This window comes from Sinocyclocheilus grahami, unplaced genomic scaffold, assembly GCF_001515645.1.
Source record: "Sinocyclocheilus grahami isolate Dianchi unplaced genomic scaffold, SAMN03320097.WGS_v1.1 scaffold3.1, whole genome shotgun sequence".
Taxonomy (NCBI): domain Eukaryota; kingdom Metazoa; phylum Chordata; class Actinopteri; order Cypriniformes; family Cyprinidae; genus Sinocyclocheilus; species Sinocyclocheilus grahami.
This window is the reverse complement of record NW_015505182.1, coordinates 3894087-3915518: the sequence shown is the minus strand read 5'-3', so window position 1 is coordinate 3915518 and position 21432 is coordinate 3894087. Positions and strand designations below refer to the sequence as shown.

Genomic DNA, 21432 nt, shown 5'->3' with positions numbered 1-21432 from the left:
GGCTATTGCTACAAATATACCCCAGCGACTTAACACTGCTTTTGTGCTGCAGGGTCACGTATGACACACATTTTATATACCAATTAAATTTCACAAAAACTACTATACTAACAAACATTATGAAAGACAAGTGAACAATCAGTAAATAAGAACAAATTACAAGCAATAGCACGGTTGAATATAGAGAACAAAGACACAAATGAAATGATGCTTTATGAAAAACAGCAGACGCGCTGAATGAGACGCAGATTCACTCTCTGACAGCAGCGAGTCAGGATTTCCTCGGTATACGTTTAATGCTGTAAACAAAGCAGAGCTGCGCTTATTAATAACACTACTTTAATATGTGTTATACAGAGACGAGATGAAAAGAAAACGCCATGTAAACTTCTCTGAAGACAGTTCCACTCATATAAACCCATATAAACCCCCAACTCAATATTTAGGAATTTCTTCCAATATTTCGCTCTGCCCGCTACAGTATTTTCTCCTCTCTGCATCAGTCTTCAGCATCTCTGGTCTCTATTAACGGCCGTTTACAGACTTCGTAAATGTAAATGACATTTTGGAAAATGATTGCAGTGCAGTTTGTGTGCAAGTCCAGAACAGAGATCGGCTGAAATAAAACAAAAAAATCGACCGGTGCATCTGCACTCCACTGTATAAATGAAATAGAGATTATGCTACGAAGTTACTCGCCAAGGCTGGTATTTTTGACATACTTTTGAATGTATTTGTCTGTTCAAGCTCTGTGTGTGTGAGTACTGAATAGAGCTGTCTTGCTTGAATGTAGCTGGAATTTTTTAATTTGCAAGGCTTAAAAACACGTGCAAATGATAAACTTTCATGACGACACAGCAGTGGCCCGATCGACAAATCCGTCAGCTGTCGTGAGGCTCTCTCACACTGGCAGTCCTTATTGTCGAGCCCTGAATTAATGACATCATTTTCATTTTTGGGTGAACTATCCCTTTAAGATCTTATTTTTCTCACAGTGTGGATACTGTCATTCCCGGTTTTTCCATGGATTGCAATTGCATGCAAGCTGTTGTTTCACTGCTGTATTGTGATGTTGTAAAATGTTTGATGATTTATTAAAGGTGAATTGAAAGGTGCAATAAGTATTTTAAGTATTTATGCCTAAAGAAATTGTCTGCCATCTTGATATCAGTTTTAGTAGTCTAAATTGAATAGATGTGTTAATGAACATTGTTTTCTCTCCATAAATCAGTCTGTGTCCATCCACACAGTCAGAATGCTGTTGAATAATACGTGTGCACACCAGAGTGCAGTGTTTGCAAGACGTGTGTATGTCGTCATTGTGACTAACAGCCCACGTTTTGCTAATTGAAAGTGCGCAGTATTGTACTGCCAGTTCCATTAATGTTTTTTTTTGTTTTTTTACATTTGTCCTTAATTTCTTTAATGATGAACTGAAGCGTACTTGTAGCTTGTGATCAAATGTATGTTTTTGTTTAGGTACTCTCAAATAATATTTATCATTATTTTTTGCTTTTATTATATAGACTATAATCATGCATTTAATTTGATGCTGAACTCCTGTCCGCTTACTGGAACAGGCTGCTTAGAGCTTTACTATTAAACACATGAAAGCCATGGGAAATGCTTCTTTCTTTGCCAGCTTTATTATTGTCATTTACTTGTTGAATATGTTTGAGAAGCAAGATCTGATGAGAAGGGCCTTAAAAGCTGTTAGGAGAACCACTACTACTAATTTTACACCTTATAATTGGTAGCTTTTATGTACCTTTCAATTAAGATATTTTGACAACTATAGTGATAGTTACACAAGGCAGAATTTATGGGTCTTTTGTTTTACCCTGTAAGCCAAGTGGTGTGAATACAAAGCAGTTAGTTATAAAACCTGTATCTATATTTATAGTGAGTTCGGAATTACCTGTATTTGTAATTTTTGAATGCACATTGAAACATCTCAGGTATTGTTGCAGTGTTTATGACTATTACCATCTCATTTGAAACCATATGGAATATGTAAAACTTAACTGTTTGTTGTTTTCAGGTACCTGAAGTATCTTACCAAGAAGTATCTCAAGAAGAACAACCTGCGTGACTGGCTGCGTGTAGTAGCGAACACCAAGGAGAGCTATGAACTGCGCTACTTCCAGATCAATCAGGATGAGGAGGAGGAGGATGAAGATTAAATCCATGCCACTCTTTTGTAAATTCAATAAAATTTCAAAAGAAACCAATTTCCTTATTTCTGGTGTGTTCATTGCAGTATGTTCAAAACATTCTTTTGCTGGGAGGAAAAGAGAGAGTACTGGATAAATCCATTTGATTTATAATTGTGCGTTTTCTTTCTATTTTTAGAGCCCAAGAAGTCTTTATCTATTTATTTATTCATTTTACTGCACTAAAGCATATAGGATTCATCTACCACCAGTCAGACAGGACCAATAATTTCCATAGCAACAAAATTTGTGCACTCACAAGGTTCAGAGAGTTCTTTTAAAAATAGGGAAAACCCTGCATGATATGCTGAAACGTCTATACCAGTCTAAAATGGTTGCTAGTTTTAGCTGATCTACCAAGCTTGGGCGCAACTGTTCGGGCCAGCTTAATGTCTTAAAGAGCTAGACTGGGAGACCAAGCAAATCTGCTTCGGTCAGTTTATGCTAATTTTTGTTTAATTAGGGGTTTATATGATTTTGAATGAGTTTTGCATCGTGTAGCGGAGGTTATTTTAAATGTCTTTGTCTGGCTTGATTACGTAGAGCGTCTCGCTGCCGTATCCTTGGCAACGGCTCGTGATTCGCGGGTTGTGCTGAAGCAGTTTCACGAAAACGAATTAGACGTTTTCAGAGAGACCCCCCCCAGTATACCTGACTTCGTAAAGAATAGCGTTTCATTTAAATAAAACAAACCTGGCTTCATCATGCTTTAGTTCACCCAAAATGAGGTAGAATGCCCCAGTCACCGTTTACTTTCAGTGTATGTCAAGAAAATCAAATGAAAGCGAATGGTGACCGAGGCTGTAAGTCTTTTTCTGTGGGACACACGGTGAGTAAATGGCAATTGTTTTCTGAGTGAACTGTACCTTTAAGTCCCTTTAAAACATCTCTAAACTAAGTCGTCTAAGATGTACGTTCAGCCGTGACCTTGGATATTCAATTCGTCCGACCTACATTTGTAAAATAAAAAAGCAGGACAGCAAAATCCTTTTTCCAGCTCCAATTATGCTCTTACCTCGTCTGACAGAAAGGGATTGTGAGGGAACTTTCTCCCGTACGTCTCCCTGTATAACCTCACATTCCTCGAACTTCAGCGGGAAAAGGGCAATGCCACCGCGAGACCGCCGGCACTCTCACTACTAGTTAAGCCGGTGACCAGGCGAAGAGCATTAACTAGTTGTGTCGGCAAACTATGGGATGGATTGCCATGGCAACCGACCAGACGTCACAATCTGGGCATGTGTGTTCCATTTTTGTCTCTTTCTTATTTTCACTGGAGGATTTGGATAGAGAAGAGGGAGAAAGGGAAATATTTTTTTTAACTGGGCAGCCATCTTTTATTTTATTGAGAGCATATTAAAAGAAAATTAGCCTCACCGTCAGTGGACGCCTCCTCTGAAGCTGAAAATCTGAGCATTCAGAGGGTTAAGTTTCAGGACTTTATTCCTGTATCTCGGATGTGATTTTCTTGTTATGCGGTAAAGATGCCCGGATCGCTAAGCAATGAAGATGAGGGACAAGACGATATGGATTTTGAGGACGACGTGCCAGGTGAGGGGGTAAAGAGTCACAGGGGAGGGAGAGTTCTGCCCTTCACAATTGCGCTGCTACGCCTAGTTGAATGCGGATGAAGAGGGGCTTGACGCGCGTGCGATTTATTATAGTCTCAGTAGCTTCTGTTCTCACACCGGACACTGTCCGACTGTATTTGAGTCATTAAAGCGCAGCTGTCCGCCGGCAGACCGTCTGTCTGCGATTCTCTTTGAGATCAAATTGTTCTCTGTAGCTGTTCGTATAACATTATCCGGCTGTTTGTTTTTACATGCGCATTTTTCTTTGCATATAAATGAGTTATGCATGCACCCACTGTCTTTTTTTCCCTTCCCAGTCAGGCTGCTCTGATATTGCAGCCACTGTGCACAATGATTTCTGAACCTGATGGACTGTTTTAATATAAAGTCTGGTGCATGGCAATGCTGCAGTCTTGTTGTAAAAATAGTATGCAAGACGGAGCTGTGGGGATTTATACATTGTTTAGAACCGATCTAAACAAACAATCCGTTTCCCGAAAAGGTGTTATAGGTGTTTCTCTGAGGGATATTAAAGAGCTGATGGTGATAGTGCTACTCTGTGGTCACTGTCTTGTAAAAGTAGTGCATGTGCTTGATAGAGCCACGTGTGACAGGAAAACATCAGCTACAATGATCCACTGCCTCTGTGATCTGTTTGGTTTGAGGGGCACATACTTTAGCCAAGACAGCCTCCATAGTATCTTACAAAAGGTTTGTTAAATTTACAGTAAAACTGATTATCAGAACTTAACTAGGATTTGATAGGTTTGGTGATTTTATATTTTAGGCTTCCTAAATGTATGTGGCATTACATTGTATGATATTAATATACAAACCTATTTGATTTATTATTAATGTGTTTGTTGCTGTAAAATGCACTGCTATTGATAGAGTTGATCAGAATGGTCCTCCTTAGTATTTAGTTATCAATTACAAGATGACTAAAAGACAATTATAAAAATACTTTTTACTTATTTTCATTCATTTATAATAAAATGAAACATCTTTTACATTATGTATTTATTTAGTTAGTAAGTGAGTGGTTGTACTGTAGATTAGCAGGTTTACAATTTTTACATTTGTTTTCTTTTACAATCAAATGTTTTCGAAAGTGTAGACCTGTGCAGTGTTTGCTAAAAGAAGGGCATTTGCTTAATTTAAATGAATGTATGAAACTGATGCTTTGTGCATCAGCTGCTTTACAGAAAATTGTAGTTGAAAAGTGACACTTTATGTTGATGCTGCATATATCTTTCTCAAACAGTTATTATGCTTACCTTTGCATTCAAGGTTGACTCCAAACCCAACCTTATCAACGGGTTAATCGCTGCTGGTGACTACTGTATCCTTATGATTTCACTCTGTTTATGCTTCCTGTGTAGGTGAAGGGCATGCATCTCATCAGTCTTATTATTTTTTTAATGATAGATTGGTCTCCATTGGTTGTGAGAGCTGGGTTCTCAGTGGTGTAATGGAGAAGCCTGTGTAGTTAAGACTCCGTTCTGCCTGCATGCCTTGTATACATTCACGGCCCTCAGTTCAATAAAATCAATATGTTTATAGTTTTTCGCTCACAGCCCGGTCTAGGCTACCTCTGAATTAGTCGTGAATTAATCACGTGACAGACCTGAGCACCAGTATCTCATTTGCACCCCAATCGCGTACTTACCTCCTTTTTTTTTAACGAGGCGGTAACATGGCTGAGATGAATGCTGCTGAGGGCTGTAAACGATTTGAAATAATGTGCAATATGCAGAAGAATTAATAATTGCGAAATAATTCATGAGCCAGTGTGCTCTTTCCGTGTAGACAGTTAGCCCCCGCATGTGCTAAAAATGAGAAATCTATGCAGTGCAGGACTGGCCAGGATTTTGGGTTATGCTGTTTAGTCCCATTCACTGTGATTGCTTTGAGTGCAGGCCAGAACACCATCACTGGTTCCTTTGCTGAAATTCTAACGAGTTAGTTGATGAATGTTTTGGTGAGATTAATAAATGTAGCTAATTTTTAAGATGTGAAATGAGCTATTAAGTTATTTAATTGCGAACCACCGCATAATAATTCCCATACAATCAATCCAGTTCGTCTTGAGCTTATCTGTAAAGAAAAAGCATATTTTAAGTTAATTATAGTGAATCTAACATGCATAAGTAAAGTAATAGGATGTATATTAAGAATGCAGTTTATATTGTAGGATATCAAAGTGAGATTTGCAATCAAGACTGTTCCCTGCATGATCCAAACACTGCAGAACACATGACTGCTGCCCCCAGCCAGGAGCAATGAAGGGATCACTAGTGCATGCCCTAACCGCAGATATAAAGAGACAAACAGATGATTTATAAAAATGTTAAGACGAAACATGATAAAAAATTCAATGGTATGCTCAATAATTGCATGGTTTTTAATGTTATTTCACTTCCATTGGATCTGGTTAATGGATGTGCATCGCTTCTGTTAAGATATGCACATTTTAATCCGTTAGTTTTAAATTGTTGCAACTTGAGTCCATATTCCTTGTGTGCCTGTCAGGAACAAAGGAGTGGAGTGGCTCCAGAGAGGTGTTGGAAAATTAATAGCAGATTCAATGGATAGTTTACCCACAAATTAAATTCTGTAATTTACTAAATCTTACATCGTTTGAAACCTGTACAACTTAATTATTTTAATGTGAATCACAAAAAAAGAAGATATTTTGAAAACTGTTTCAGTGTTTTGTCCATGGAATAAAAATGTTGTTATGGACCTCACTGACTTGAATTATATTGACAAATGTCTTCAAAAAATTCTTTAAAATTTTATCTGCAAAAGAAAGAAACTCGTACAGGTTTGGAACGACATGAGGATGAGTAAATGATAGTATGGTCTTGGTGGACTATCCCTTTAAGTCATTCTTAAAAGAAAAGAATTATCATAGTCATAATGAAAAACATTCTATATTTTCTGCCCTGTTCTTGTTAGTGCCGTTTCATAATCCAACAATGCTAGCAAGAGTTTCTTTTTATGTGGATCCTCATTAGGACGCATTAGGGTGAAGCTGAGCCAAAGTCATTTGAGTGTTTTCTGCCCCCTTCTTGATTTCCACCATTCGAAGTCTGGTTTTCTTTTACATAGTCTTATCTTTGAAACTGAAAGATTATCATGAGCTGCTCTGTTCAGTGTGGGCTATTTTTGGAAGCTGCACTGTGAAAGCTGACACCCCTTCGTCTTTGCTAGAGTTTGTGCGTGCGTGTAAATCATTGTTGCATCACACACTTATGTCTATGTGTCATGAGTCTTTGCATCAGACTCCACAGCACACTGTGCGTCAAATTCAAACATCTTGCAAATTTTACCAACAAATTACTGCAGTGTAGCATATGCATGCTGGAATAAAATAATTATAGCATCTAAACTCAATTACAGTGGCTTTGTTCTTGTTTTATAGGTTATTAGGACATTAATTTTAGACTACTTTGCTTGTGTACTTGCAGTGTTTGCCGCTGTATCTCTTTGCAAAGCAGAGCAAAGGTTTGTGAATCAGCCTTGGGACCTTGAGAATGGATATAGTCTTCAGAAAGTTAGACACGGCCTATAAAACGTGAAGGTCTCAATGAGGGGGTGCTCCAACCATGCTGTCTCATCACATTAACGGTGGGGGCATTATTAACATACGCAGTCTGTCAAACAGCTAATGCGTTTTCCTGTAAACGTTCCTCTTCCTAACAGCGAGACCGGCCGTGAATCCCATCTCTAATGGAGTGCGGCACTGACCCAGCCCTTGTTGCAAGGTCAAAGTTACCCTAATGTCCGTGCTTAGCTGACACACAAATGTGTGGCTGCGGTCAGGACATTTTTAGGCCCGCTACCAGTAGCGAATGGCAGCAGTACAGCTTTTAAACACCTGGCGATTCCTGACCGATGCTCTGTTTACTCGGGAACATGGCACAAAACGTGACTGCCTATTACAGCGAGTCTGGGATGCAAAAATAGAGCTACAGTTTTGGGGAAATCAGGCTACAGATGATTTATTATTCATACATTTTCTTTGCATATTAAATTGGAATTGGATTGGATTGAAAAAAAAATATATATATACACTTCAGCTTATTAGTATGCATACAGTATAATGAATAAAAATATGAAATTTCACCAAGAACAGGATAAAGTGCCTTAATATAAAAATAAATAAATACTTCAAACTATTCATATATAGACTAAAAATATGAATCTTCACAATGACAACATCTAAAAAGCTTAAAAATAAGTTGACAATGTAAAACCTTTGGCAGATATCCTCACTTCAAGAGTGCTGTGTTGCATCACCATGACTGTAAGTGAGACATGAATGAAGACGAGATGTGAGCTTGATGCGCCTGGCAGGCAGCAGACGTATTCTGCCGACATGAAAGAGCCTCCCTGTGAGATGTACTGCAGACGCACTGCCCTAAATATCCGTCATCTCGCAGGCAACTGCTCTGTTTATGTGCGGCAGAAGATTGAAATAAGAAAAAACCTCCCAGCGGCTGACAGAGAGATGGGGAGCTCAGTATTTTACTTGAGTAAATACCCAAAATGCCCTATAGGGCTGCAAGCGAGGCTTGAACCGTGCAGGGGCTGCTCTCACCAGAGCTGAAGTCCTCAAACAGTGGCAGCTAAATGAAGGTTAAGTGGATTTCGAGGATAGCATCCAAGAGGCTGGGAAAGCCCCATCTCCAGCAGATCCCACGGGGCGTGGTGGGCCGCGGGACAGGGCTTTAGCTGATTGACTCCACCACGCGCGCTGCATATTTCATGGGCCGCCGTCTGAGCTGATGATAGACAGGCGGCAGGAGTTGCACCGTAGTGCTCCGGTTTGCAGACGATGCCTTGCTGGTGTCTTTTTTTCCCTTGCGCTTAGCCTTTTTGACAGCGTGGCATCATTGAAGTGTTACAGTGAATATGTGCTGCCAGACAGTAGTTTTTTGTTTACAGTGAGAGATTCACAGTTCAGCTGGTGGCAGAGACCTCACCTCTCTCCTTTCGCTCCCCTTTCAGTGTGTCAACAAAAATCTTTGCTTTTCATCTAATGGAGTGAAGGAGACTTCTCTTTACAGGCAAACCCAGCAGAACAGACAGAAAGAGATAGAAGATAGGTGCACACTCTGATCTTTAATTTGAGAGTATTCGCATCAAAATTGGAGGAAAGTTTAAGATTAAGGAATTACAGCTCTTTAATAAGTACCTCACCCCTTTTTCAAGAGACCATAAGTATTTGGACAGTTGACTCAAAAGCTGTTTTATGTTTCATAACTTTCGTTATTTCTACATCAATTAAGCAGGTAAAAGGTCTGGAGTTGACTCTAAGTGTGCCATTTGCATTTGGAAGCTGTTGATGTGAACCCACATCATGTGGTCAAAGGATCTCTCCATACAAGTGAAACAGACAATTGTTAGGCTTCAAAAACAAAACAAATCCATCAGAGAGATAGCAGGAACATTCAGAGTGGCCAAATCAACAGTTTGGTACATTCTGAGAAACAAAGAATGCACTGGCAACATAAAAAGACCTGGTGGATGATCGGAGGATCCTCTCTATGGTAAAGAAAAACCCTTTCACAACATTCCAGCCAAGAGAAGAACACTCTCCAGGAGGTACAGTAGGCGTGTCACTGTCAAAGTCTACTATCAAGAGAAGACTTCACGAGAGCAAATACAGAGGGTTCACTACAAGGTGCAAACAAGGCCAGATTATTAGACTTTGCCAAAAAAAAACATCTAAAAAAAGCCAGACCACTTCTGGAAAAGCATTCCTTGGACAGCTGAAATCAAGATCAACCTGTACCAGAATGATGGGAAGAAAAAAGTATGAAGGTTTGGAACAGCTCATGATCCAAAGCATACAACATCATCTGTGAAACATGGTGGAGCAGTGTGATGGCATGAGCATGCATGGCTTCCAGTGGCACTGGGTTACTGGTGTTATTGATGACGTGACAGAAGACCGAAGCAGCTGGATGAATTCTGAAGTGTATATGGATTTACTCTCTGCTCAGATTCAGTCAAATGCAGCAAAGTTGTTTGGACGGCACTTTTATAGTACAAGTGAAAATGACCTAAAATTTACTGCAAAAGCAATCCAGGAGTTTTTGATTGTAAAAAATTGAATATTCTGCAATGGCCAAGTCAATCTCCCGATTTCAACCCGATTGAGCATGCATTTCACTTGCTGAAGACAAAACTAAAGGCAGAAATACCCACAAACAAACAACAACTGAAGTCAGCTGCAGTAAAGGCCTGGCAAAGCATCACAAAGGAGGAAACCCAGTCTTGGGTGATGTCCATGAGTTCTAGACTTAAGACAGTCATTGCCTGCAAAGGATTCTCAACAAAATATATTTATGATTATATTTATTTGTCCAATTACATTTGAGCCCCTGAAAATGGAGGGACTGTGTATAAAAATGGTTGTAATTCCTAAGCATTTTATGTTATATTTGTTCAACCCCTTACATTAAAGCTTAAAGGGATAGTTCACCCAAATATGAAAATTCTATCATTAATTACTCACCCTCATGTTGTTCCAAACCCGTAAGACCTCCGTTCATCTTCGGAACACAAATTAAGATATTATTGATGCATTTAGTCAGCAATGTAATTAACACGATCAACGCCCAGAAACGTAGCAAGAAGATCGGTAAAATAATCCATGTGACATCAGGGGTTCAACCGTAATTATACGAAGCTATGAGAATTGTTTTTGTACGCAAAGAAAACAAAAATAACTTTATTCAACAATTCGTCTCCTCCGCGTCACCCTGGCGCCATTTTATAGAGTATCCACTGAATGCAAACAGCGTATGCTGTTCTGTGTCAACTGCGCCACGCAAATACGTTTTCTATGTTAATTTATGAAAACAACATATCTGCGTGGCGCAGCCACGGTTGAACCCCTGATGTCACATGGATTATTTTACCGATCTCCTTGCTACATTTCTGGACGTTGATCGTGTTAATTACATTGCTGTCTATGGGAGGGACAGAGAGCTCTCAGAACTCATCAAAAATATCTTAATTTGTGTTTCAAAGATGAACGGAGGTCTTACGGGTTTAGAACGACATGAGGGCGGGTAATTAATGACATAATTTTCATTTTTGGGTGAACTATCCCTTTAAAGTCTGCCCTACAATTTCATCTTGATTGTTTCATTTTAATTCTATTCTGGTGGCATACAGAGCTGAAATAATGAAAATTGTGTCAGTGTCCAAATATATATGGACCTAACTGTAGATAGATAGTTGGAGGTGGTGCAGTGTATGCATGAATCCCATAAGTGTGAACCTCTTGTGTTATTTCTCAGATGAGGATGAGGAAGGTGAACGTAGGAGGAGTGTTCCCCTGACACCCTTAGAGAGGTTCTTCTCTGAGGATGATTCGGTTAAACAACATAAAAAGAAGAAACCCAGCAAGATAATGGAAGGAAAGGAACCCAAAGTTAAGAAAAAGAAGAAGAAGGAGGTAAGGAGCCTTTTAATTGCTATCTAATTGATTGAAGCGTGGATGAAATGGATGTCGTCATCACATCATCAGAATGTAAGTTATTTTCATGTGGCATAGATTTGTTAGGTTAAATGTGCATTTCTAGCAGTTTTAGAATCTTTGTTTTATTTTATCAGCGTCGTGATCATTTACTGTAAATGTGTCACCAGATTTCTGATGTGAAAACCTGGGCAGGTCAAGTTCAAATAGTTCAGTATGTTCTAAAGTTCAGTCAGATACTACTTGTTTGCTCAACTTATCATTACTGAAACTTCCAATGTTTTTTGTTTTTGTTTTTATTTTTTTTATGAACGGGGAAAAATTGAAACAGTTCCAATTTAACACACACTAAAAGGGATAGTTCATGCAAAAATGAAAATTATGTCATCGCTACTCACTCTTATGTTGTTTCAAACACATAAGACTGACTTTTGTCTGTGGAATGTAAAGGAAGATGTTTTGATAACTGTCCAGACAATGAAAATCAGTGGGGTCCAAATAACACAGAACACCATTGATTTTAATTGTGTGGATAAAAAAACCTCACTTTTAAATGTGTTTTTTAAATATATCTTCTTTTGTGTTCCACTGTCCTATTAAAAATATTTTCAGGGCTCCCTCCCAGAAAAGTTAGGCTGACATTAGACCATCCACATAACAAATAGCGCCCTGATCTGACTTCAGCCTACTTTACATCACAGTACTCATAAAAAAACATAAAAAAAGGCCAGGTGTGCTTTTGTCTGCAAGGCCGTGGCATAAATGCTGCTCCTATGAGTTGAATGATCAGTATGAAACAACTTGCCTGACCTAGGGGTATTTTGTCGTATTTTTAGCGATCAGCCTTTTTCCAGTCAGCTGTGCCTTGGCGAGAGATAAAACATTTGACAGGTCAGTCGATCACAGTCCCCCCAGCTGACTGTATTTGCCATTGAGATAATGAGAGGGATTCCACTCTTTCTCCTCCCTAGCCCACTCTCACTTTATCTGCCTCCTTGCACAGATTCAGTCTTTCTCTCAACCCTCCCTCCTTCTCAGCGGTGGTAAATGTGCCGTGGAGAGGGCAGAGAGGTCTCCCCTCAGCAGCTAAGAGCCCTGCTTGGTGTCAGTCATGCTCTCCCTGCAGTGCTGTGTCAGACACGGGCTCAAATCAATGCGGGTCAAAACCGCCGCCTGCCCTTCTGCTGTCCGTAAGTCTAACAGCTTAGCTCGCCAAAGCCGGCCACCTGTGCCGGAGCCTGATAGACTGTGGAGAGTCTAGAGATTGTAACGGGAGAGTGAGAATTGGTGCTTTGTCAGATGTAAACAATGATAAGTGACATTTCAGTAGTACAGATGAGCGTTTTTTTTCTGGTCTGGTGTGTTGAAGATGTTGAGGATGTTTTGGGGAAAAAAGATCCTAAAGATGCCTGACACTGTTTTGCAGTTCTTTCCCACAGAAAATGCAGCATTTAAAGGCATAGTTCACCCAAAAATGCAGATTCTTTCATAATTTTATTACTCTCATGTGGTTCCAAACTCGAATGACTGGCTTTCTTCTGCGGCAGAGACTTCACGCTGCTTTTTTCTCCATACATTCTAAAAAAGTGAATAGTTACTTGGGCTACAAAAAGTAGCATAAATGTAACAAGCACTGCAAAATAAAAAGTCTTGCAATTTTGTAAAATGTTAGTATTAATATTGTGTTGTTTTCTTGACAAAATATTGAAATGTCAGTCAGAAGATATTAAAACATTTATAGCAAAAGCATAAACCTAAATAAATTTGGTTAGTTTTATGTTTAAAGAAGAAAAAAGGTAACATATTAAAATAAGTAATGTTAGTTAACTTTAGTTAACATTAATTAACAATAAAAAATACTTCTAAACCATTTATAAATTACAAATGCATTGCAGATTGTTAGTTAATGCATTCACTAACATTAACTAATGGGACCTTATTGTAAAGTGTTACCAAAAAATGGCAAGCGGAAAATAAGCTTAATTCAAGATATTTTCTCTGAAAACATAATGTATAATGTGATATTACTTCAGAAAATAGTTATTGTTTTATGTATGTTTAGATATTTGTACTAGAAAATAAGATTAATTAATAAAGAAGTTGTATTTTGTTCATTTAACTCATTTGCAATTTCCAACTTGTAAAGCAATACAATAACTATGTGTGTGGAAAAGCCTGAAATTGTAATAATCCACGGTAGGTCACAAAACTAATTTGCATCCAATTAGATTTAACATTAAAATGTATTGTGAATGGTCACAAGACAAAAGAACCAATGATATCTTATGCATGGAAATGATAATCTTCCTAAAACTTATATTTTGTGTTCCACAGAAGAAACTCAAACAGGTTTGTAACAACACGAAGGTAAGTAAATGATGACAAAATTTATGACTGCATTTTTAGCCAAACTCTCCCTAATTACTGCATTTTCTATAGGGATGAACTGGAGGATGTGTCAGCCTGAAAACCACACATTATTTACATCGGATATTTTTTCCTTTTGAGGTTCATTGTCAGAAAATTGTGGTTTGGATTTTGGGAGACCTTTTAGCACCAGCTGTGAAGCTCTTTAGTGGTTCTACTCATTGCGTCTTGCATGAGCACCCCTCCTTTTTCACTCCCTCTCCTTACTCTCTCACTTTCTCCCTCCCCCATGTACATGATTGAGATTTGTCTAGACGGGCCCTAGAACACAGGCACTGCAACCATGGGGACTCTCCATAACAAGCTCGTTATGCAAACGCATCTGATTGGATGGCGCTGTTCCATTGGTTGCTGCAGTAGAGAGAGCTCCCCCTACACCCCCCACCTCCAACACTGCACAGTTTGGTTTCCATGGCAACTCAGAACTGCTGCCGGAGGAGCTTGTTCACTCTGCGGCAGTGCTGGCCTACCCTGCGCCGGAGAGACGTCTGCCAGCCAGTGCACAGCTGCAACACAGCAAAAGGCTTTCTCCAATCATACACACACACACACACACACACACACACACAGAGACAGTGTAATTCATCCACTGAAATATGTTTGTTCCCTAGCAGTATGATCATTTTGATTGGTTTCCCTGCTTCCAGATGTTACTAATAATAGTGTCATAATGATCTGGTTTTTCCTTTATTGAAAATGTGGAGTTGATTTTACATCAATCAATAGTTAGGCCATAGTAAAAGCCTGTTTTTATTTAAATTCTGTGGATGGGAGGTCTTACCCAATTAGAAGGAACTCCGTTTCATGCCTCCTACAAGTAGAGTTATATTTGCTTTTCCTTCTAAAAACTGAAATTGTGCACTATTTTTGACAGGTCAGCACAAAAGTCTCTTTAGGACAAGTCAGTTCACTTGGTGACCATCTAGGTAACACTTCCAGGCTGTTTTTTTATGAATGGGGAAATGAGTATAGTATTAATTACATCATATTATTATTATTGTTGGTGTTAAATATAACAGTAATCATAGTATTTAAATAATCTTTTTTATTTTACAGTACAGGGGGGTATATTAGATCAACTTCCTATCTTAGGTCTTAAGATATGATAATTTAATTATGGATTTTTCACAAATTTGTATTGCATAAGCAAATCTTAACTTGATTTAGGATTCTTATCTTACACAATTTTATCTTATGCTTAGTTTAAGAAATCTTAAACTGCTCCATCGAGTTCGATATTCAACTGTCAGGCCTGTTACCAAACAACCAACCATGCGCAACCATCTGCTGAGGTAAACATAAAACCAAAATGGAGAAACAACTGCATACTTTTAACTTGCAGAATGACTGGTAATAATGCTCCATGATGGTGCATTGGTCTCTGTAACATTAGTCGCAATTGGTTGACTATATACTGTATATATCCTATATGTATATATTTCTTTATTTATAGGCTTATATGTATGTCTATATGTAGCACTGTGGTCCTGTGAGGCACATCTTGGCACAACTACCTGAAAAATCATGTGTAGTGGGAGTCTGTAATTATTTACAAGTATTTTATCATCAGAGCACAACACATCATCCAAAAGTCTCTCCACCATCAAATGTCACTTCTCTTTGGCTTATATAATTAATATATGTAATGCCATTCATTAAAAGGGCGAATGTAATGTGTTTTTAGTGTTGGATTCCAAAAGGTTGAACTTAGGACTCCGTGGGGTTAAAGAGTTTTTAGTATTTATTTTTTTTTTAAGTTAGGATGCTTCTGTAATACCATTTTCCTATCTGTAGTAGCAGCGCTCGAACGCCATTGGCTATTGCAATGCAATAGTGTGATACGTTGAGGCTTTAGGAAAGTTTGGAGAAAGGGATTTTCCCTAGCGATTACGCAATGTCTAGTTCCCTCCTTTCAGGGAACCAAGGTTACGTTGAGTAACCCGAGCCATTTCGGTTACCATTAAGGAAATAAATACACACTTGCTACTATGAATTTGGAAATTTGTTTGTACGATCAAGTTTAAATAACATAAAATCAGCAATAAAATCTGACATTAATGGTACCATAAATTATGCTTCATGCTAAAATCTTGCAAAAAACTGAAAGGTAATTTTCAGTTAGGGCCATCTAATGTGTATGTTCAGATTCCACCAAAAAGGAGTTTAGCTCTTTACTGAAAGGCTGCTCTTTCATTCCTACAGCCACCATATTGAGCGTTACAATTCTCCCATTAATTTTTACATGAGTGCTCCATCTTCTTTTCCTATAATGTCTCTGCCTGTGCTCACAGGGGCTTCCTAGTGGGCTAGATGACATGTCAGACAGAGAGGATCATGGTCACAGGTCAGGAAGTGAGAGCAGCACCTTCAGCTCCCTGAAGAAGAAAAAGAAAAAGCCCAAAGAGAAGAAGGAGAGGAAAACAAAACAGCGAAAGAAAGATGATGATGAGGATGATGATGATGATGACGATGATGGAAACTTAAAGGTTCTCACTTAGAAAAGTTCTATTATGCTCTATTAGCCAAGAGAATAAATTAATAACAATTTCTCATGTGACACCAGGAGCCAAAGTCATCCAGTCAGCTGATGCAAGAGTGGGGTCTTGAAGATGTGCAGTATGTCTTCTCAGAGGACGACTATAAAACCATAACCAACTACAAAGCCTTCAGCCAGTTTCTTAGGTAGGATTTCAGTTTTTCTTCTGCATGGACATTCTATTGCCCTGCTGTCAAGATGTCTTGTTCTATTTTAAAACATTCCTTCTGGCAAATGCTAATGCCTGTATGAATTAATGACATTATGATGACAGGTTTTCTAATAACAGGCATTGAAACAAGATGTACTGTCAGACCCACACCATGCATGTCTACTGTAACCAGTGTAATATTTGATGTGATAGAGACTCTTTTAGTATATACTTCCGATTTCTGATTCATAGTGCCTGAGAACATTCAGTACTTGAGGTAAAATCACCACAATGCATGGCCTCTCGTAGCTTATTGCTTTAAAATTGGTCACAAATCTCTTTTTTCTGTGGTTAGACCTCTCATTGCCAAGAAGAACCCCAAGATCCCCATGTCAAAAATGATGACGGTGCTTGGAGCAAAGTGGAGAGAGTTCAGTGCAAACAATCCTTTCAAAGGCACCTCTGCAACTGCTGTAGCGGCTGCTGTAGCTGCTGCTGTGGAAACTGTCAATGTGGCTCCGCCCATCTGTATTAGAAGTATCCAACAGATCTCACCATCTGGCCCAATCAAAAAAGCCAAAACCAAAGAGGGAAAGGGTAACACAATGTTCTTTTTGTTGATCTTATAAAGGGGTTTATATCTAGGATTTGATTACCAAATCAGTTAGTGTAGGTTTTTACATTGTTTACATACTGCATGTAACATGATTAATAATTGGCTGCTGGCAGTTCTTTATTCAAATGTGTTTGGTTTTTCACTCTCACAAATGCTTTTAGTGTAACTTTCAAACTTGCAAGTGTGCAATTTCATATTATAGGAAATATTTTAACATCAAAATATTTTATACTTTAGCTTTAAGTGGGCATATGTAAGTTTAGCTTCTTTACAAAATACAGGTTTGCAAACGTAGAATGTGTTTTATGTATGTCTGAAGAAAGGAGTATTGTTCTCAGATCTCACAAAAAGCATTTCTGTTTTGTTTATCTCATCTGGACTGCATTGCAGGGCCTGGTGCTAAAAAAAAAAGTAAGCCAGTGAAAGAAACAAAAAAGAAAGGGAAACAGAAGAAGTCCAAATCGAAAGCAGGCCAGGGTGGAAAAAGGAAAAAAGGCTCTTCGGTGAGAACATGCTTTCACTGAAATCTTTCTAGGGCTTAATGTGTATCACATGGAAAGATGCCCCATAGCTTTTCAATTGAGAGAGAATCGAATAATTTTTTTGCTTTTCCACTTCCCAGAACAATTCATGGATCATTTGTATAGATATACTTCCCCATTGTTCTTGTTCCACCCAGTTTTATTGGGTTATTATTGAAGTTGTTTTCCAAGTTATGACGTTTTCATTTTTGATAAAGACTTATTGTGCCTTTTGCATAAACTGTCTTATTACTCAGAGCGAGGAGGATTTCCTGGATGACTTTTCAGACTTTGATGACATCAGCATTCACAGTGCCTCTGTACGCTCAGACACTTCAGTGGCACCCAAAAAGAAGTCAGCCCGCCAAGGACGAAAAAAAAGAAAAAGTAAATTTACTACTATTATTATTATTATATTATTGCACTACCCTTCACAACAGTTATTTTAGTATTGAACTATTATAGTTTCTATTAATATTTTTATTATATATTATTATAGCCATTACTACAGTCTTCAGTGTCACATGATCCTTCAGAAATCATTCTAATATGCTGATTAGCTATCACAGTTGAAAACAGCTGTGCTGCTTAATATTTTTGTGTCAACCATGGTACATTCTTTCAAGGATTCTTTGATGAATAGAAAGTTCAAAATAACAGAATCAATTTAATGTGTCCTTGCTAAATAAAATTACTTTACTGATTGTATCAATTACTGATGTATTGAAATATTGTTGTTAAAATTGTGAAGTTTTGTATTAAAATTGCACAGTACTTCTGTTCAGTAAACCGTTTAGGTTTCTCTTTAAACTCTATTGTCAATGTAGGAGAGGATGGAGACGGCTACGAGACAGACCATCAAGATTACTGTGAGGTTTGTCAGCAGGGAGGAGAGATCATTCTATGTGACACCTGTCCCAGAGCATATCACCTGGTGTGTCTGGATCCAGAACTGGAGAAAGCCCCTGAGGGCAAATGGAGCTGCCCCCACTGCGTGAGGAAATCCCTCCTTGCTTCACCACAAGCATATACTTGCAAAAAAATACATTCTAGTATATTCAAGACCATAGAACCTGTGCTATTCAGACTGACAGTTCACTGCCTCATCTCTCAGGAAAAAGAAGGCATTCAGTGGGAGGCCAAAGATGATGAGGAGGAGGAAGACGAGGTTGCTGGTGAGGAGGAAGATGACCACATGGAGTTCTGCAGAGTGTGTAAGGACGGAGGAGAGCTGCTGTGCTGTGACACCTGCCCTTCCTCCTACCACATCCACTGTCTCAACCCACCACTTCCTGAAATTCCCAATGGAGAATGGCTCTGTCCACGATGCATGGTGAGAAACGTCTGCATGGGTCGGTTCAGTTAAAATCATTCTGAAGAGTTTTTAAAATAGCTGAAAATAATACAAAACTTGTAAAAGACATTTTAATGCTCATTAAGGCTCTATTATTTAACCAAAAGTACAGTTATATTGTGAAATATTATTAGAATTTAAAAGTTCTATTTTAACATATTTTAAAATGTAATTTATTCCATTGATGGCAAAGCTGAACATTCAACAGCTCTAGTCTTCAGCGTCACATGATCCTTCAGAAATCATTTGATGCTGATTTGGTGCTCAAGAAACATTTCTTATAATTATCAAAGTTGAAAACAGTTATGCTGCTTAAAGGGGTCATATGATGCTTTTTTAAAGATCATTATTTTGTGTATTTGGTGTAACAGAATATGTTGACATGCTTTAATTTTCAAAAAACACATTATTTTTCAAATACTGTACATTATTGTAGGTCCTCTATGCCCGGCCTCTCTCAAACGCTTAGTTTTCTACTAAGTCCCTCCTTCCAACAAGCGCAGTCTGCTCTGATTGGCCAGCTGACCCATTGCATTGTGATTGGCCGAACACCGCAAGCACTCGTCAGAAATGTAACGCCCCTTACCATAATCGCGAGCTTCATCTTTCAAAATAAATGTAACAACAGAGCCCGGAAGGTGAACAGAGTCCCGTGACAGACACAGTGATGAAGCTGGTATGTGTCACAATCAGCTTGTAACACTCCAAAGAGAAAGGAAAACTTGAAATTCAGATTCTTTGATGAATAGGAATTTTCTTTGATGAATTTAGATCAATTTAATGCAGTTTTATGAAAAAGCATTTTCATGACATTTTAAACCTGGCTGAAATCAAACTATTAAAGCCCAATAAAGCCATGTATTTTTTTGAACGTTGTGCATCCATATTTTCTCTAGTGTCCACCGCTAAAAGGCAAAGTCCAGAAGATTCTGCACTGGGCGTGGAGCGATCCTCCTCTACCACCTGAGGTTCCCTTTGGGCGAGATGGAGAGAAGGTGGATGGTTTGGCCAAAATGCCCCTGAAGGGTCGTCCAGAGAGGCAGCTGTTTGTGAAATGGGCTGGGCTGTCCTACTGGCACTGCTCCTGGGTCAGCGAACTACAGGTGGGATTCCCACATTACCTACACAGAGCCAGCTTCATTAAATCATTAAATCATGCATGCTCCTTTATCTCTGATCTCTGTTTTTTTCCCTTGATGCAGTTGGAGCTATATCACTCAGTAATGTACCGTAACTACCAGCGGAAGAACGACATGGACGAACCACCACCATACGACTATGGCTCTGGGGAAGAGGAACTTAACAGTGAGAAGAGGAGGAGCAAAGACCCTCAGTATGCAGCCATGGAGGAACGATTCTACCGTTACGGCATCAAGCCGGAGTGGATGATCATTCACCGGCTCCTCAACCACAGGTATGGTGGACCACAGTTACTAATGCTAATGCGATACTTCAGACAACATACTTTTCATGCAGAAAATTATGATATAATTACAAACCCAATTCCAAAAAAGTTGGGACACTGTACAAATTGTGAGTAAAAAAGGAATGGAATAATTTACAAATCTCATAAACTTATATTTTATTCACAATAGAATATAGATAACATATCAAATGTTGAAAGTGAGACATTTTGAAATGTCATGCCAAATATTGGCTCATTTTGGATTTCATGAGAGCTACACATTCCAAAAAAGTTGGGACAGGTAGCAATAAGAGGCCAGAAAAGTTAAATGTACATATAAGGAACAGCTGGAAGACCAATTTGCAACTTATTAGGTCTGCTTTAAGACCGTGTTGTGTAAATTTAAGTTTTGATAAGGATGGAGATGTACACTACCTGATTAAGTGGAGAGATTTGCCGTATGATCAGTGCACCTGGGAGGCTGATGACTTTGACATCCCAGATTATGACAGCTTTAAACAAGCCTACTGGGACCACAGGTAAGCCACGTCACTTAAATTTAAAGTTGTTTTAAATGAGCACAAACACACATGCAGAGCTTTCCATGAAGATGGTATTAAATACTGTAGTGCTTGAAGCATTAATAAATGCATTTTTTAAATGGTCAGTAAAATGTTGATCATCAGCCTCAGAAATTCAAGCTAAATATTTTATTTTTAAATCTTTATTAATTTGATATGAAGCCTGCAATTTCTGCAACCATTTTTAGCAAAATACAATAAGCAAGCATCCAATTAAATAGACAGCATTTATAAAATAAAACAAAAACTTGGGTAAACTGGGATTAAGCTTTCTCTCTAGTTAGTAGCTAGTTTAGGACTAAATGTTGGTTAATAGTTAATGATAAACCTATTTACCATAAATTTTGAATATTAATTCATGCTCTAGAAAGTGTCCAAGTAGTATTTCATAACATTTTCTAATATTTTGAATATAAATATGTGTAATATTGTATATGTACAACTTGTTTATGGAATAGTAATTTTACCATTTATAATTAGATCAAACTTTTTCCCCCCTAAAATTACATTACAAATATATATATATATATATATATATATATATACAGTGGGGGAAAAA

General features: G+C 38.3%; 1 protein-coding gene across 1 annotated transcript in view; it reads left to right on the top strand.

The window, feature by feature from the left end:
- Nucleotides 1–3485: 3485 nt before the first annotated feature.
- LOC107569158 (chromodomain-helicase-DNA-binding protein 5-like) overlaps nt 3486–21432 on the top strand; it is a 37906-nt gene continuing 19959 nt past the window's right edge. The window contains 12 exon segments of the mRNA XM_016255203.1: nt 3486–3764; nt 11104–11261; nt 16001–16195; nt 16273–16391; nt 16752–16993; nt 17403–17515; nt 17791–17920; nt 18361–18527; nt 18648–18866; nt 19784–19990; nt 20090–20301; nt 20700–20831. Of these exon segments, the coding sequence (XP_016110689.1) occupies nt 3698–3764; nt 11104–11261; nt 16001–16195; nt 16273–16391; nt 16752–16993; nt 17403–17515; nt 17791–17920; nt 18361–18527; nt 18648–18866; nt 19784–19990; nt 20090–20301; nt 20700–20831 (1961 nt within the window). The 5' untranslated portion in view covers nt 3486–3697.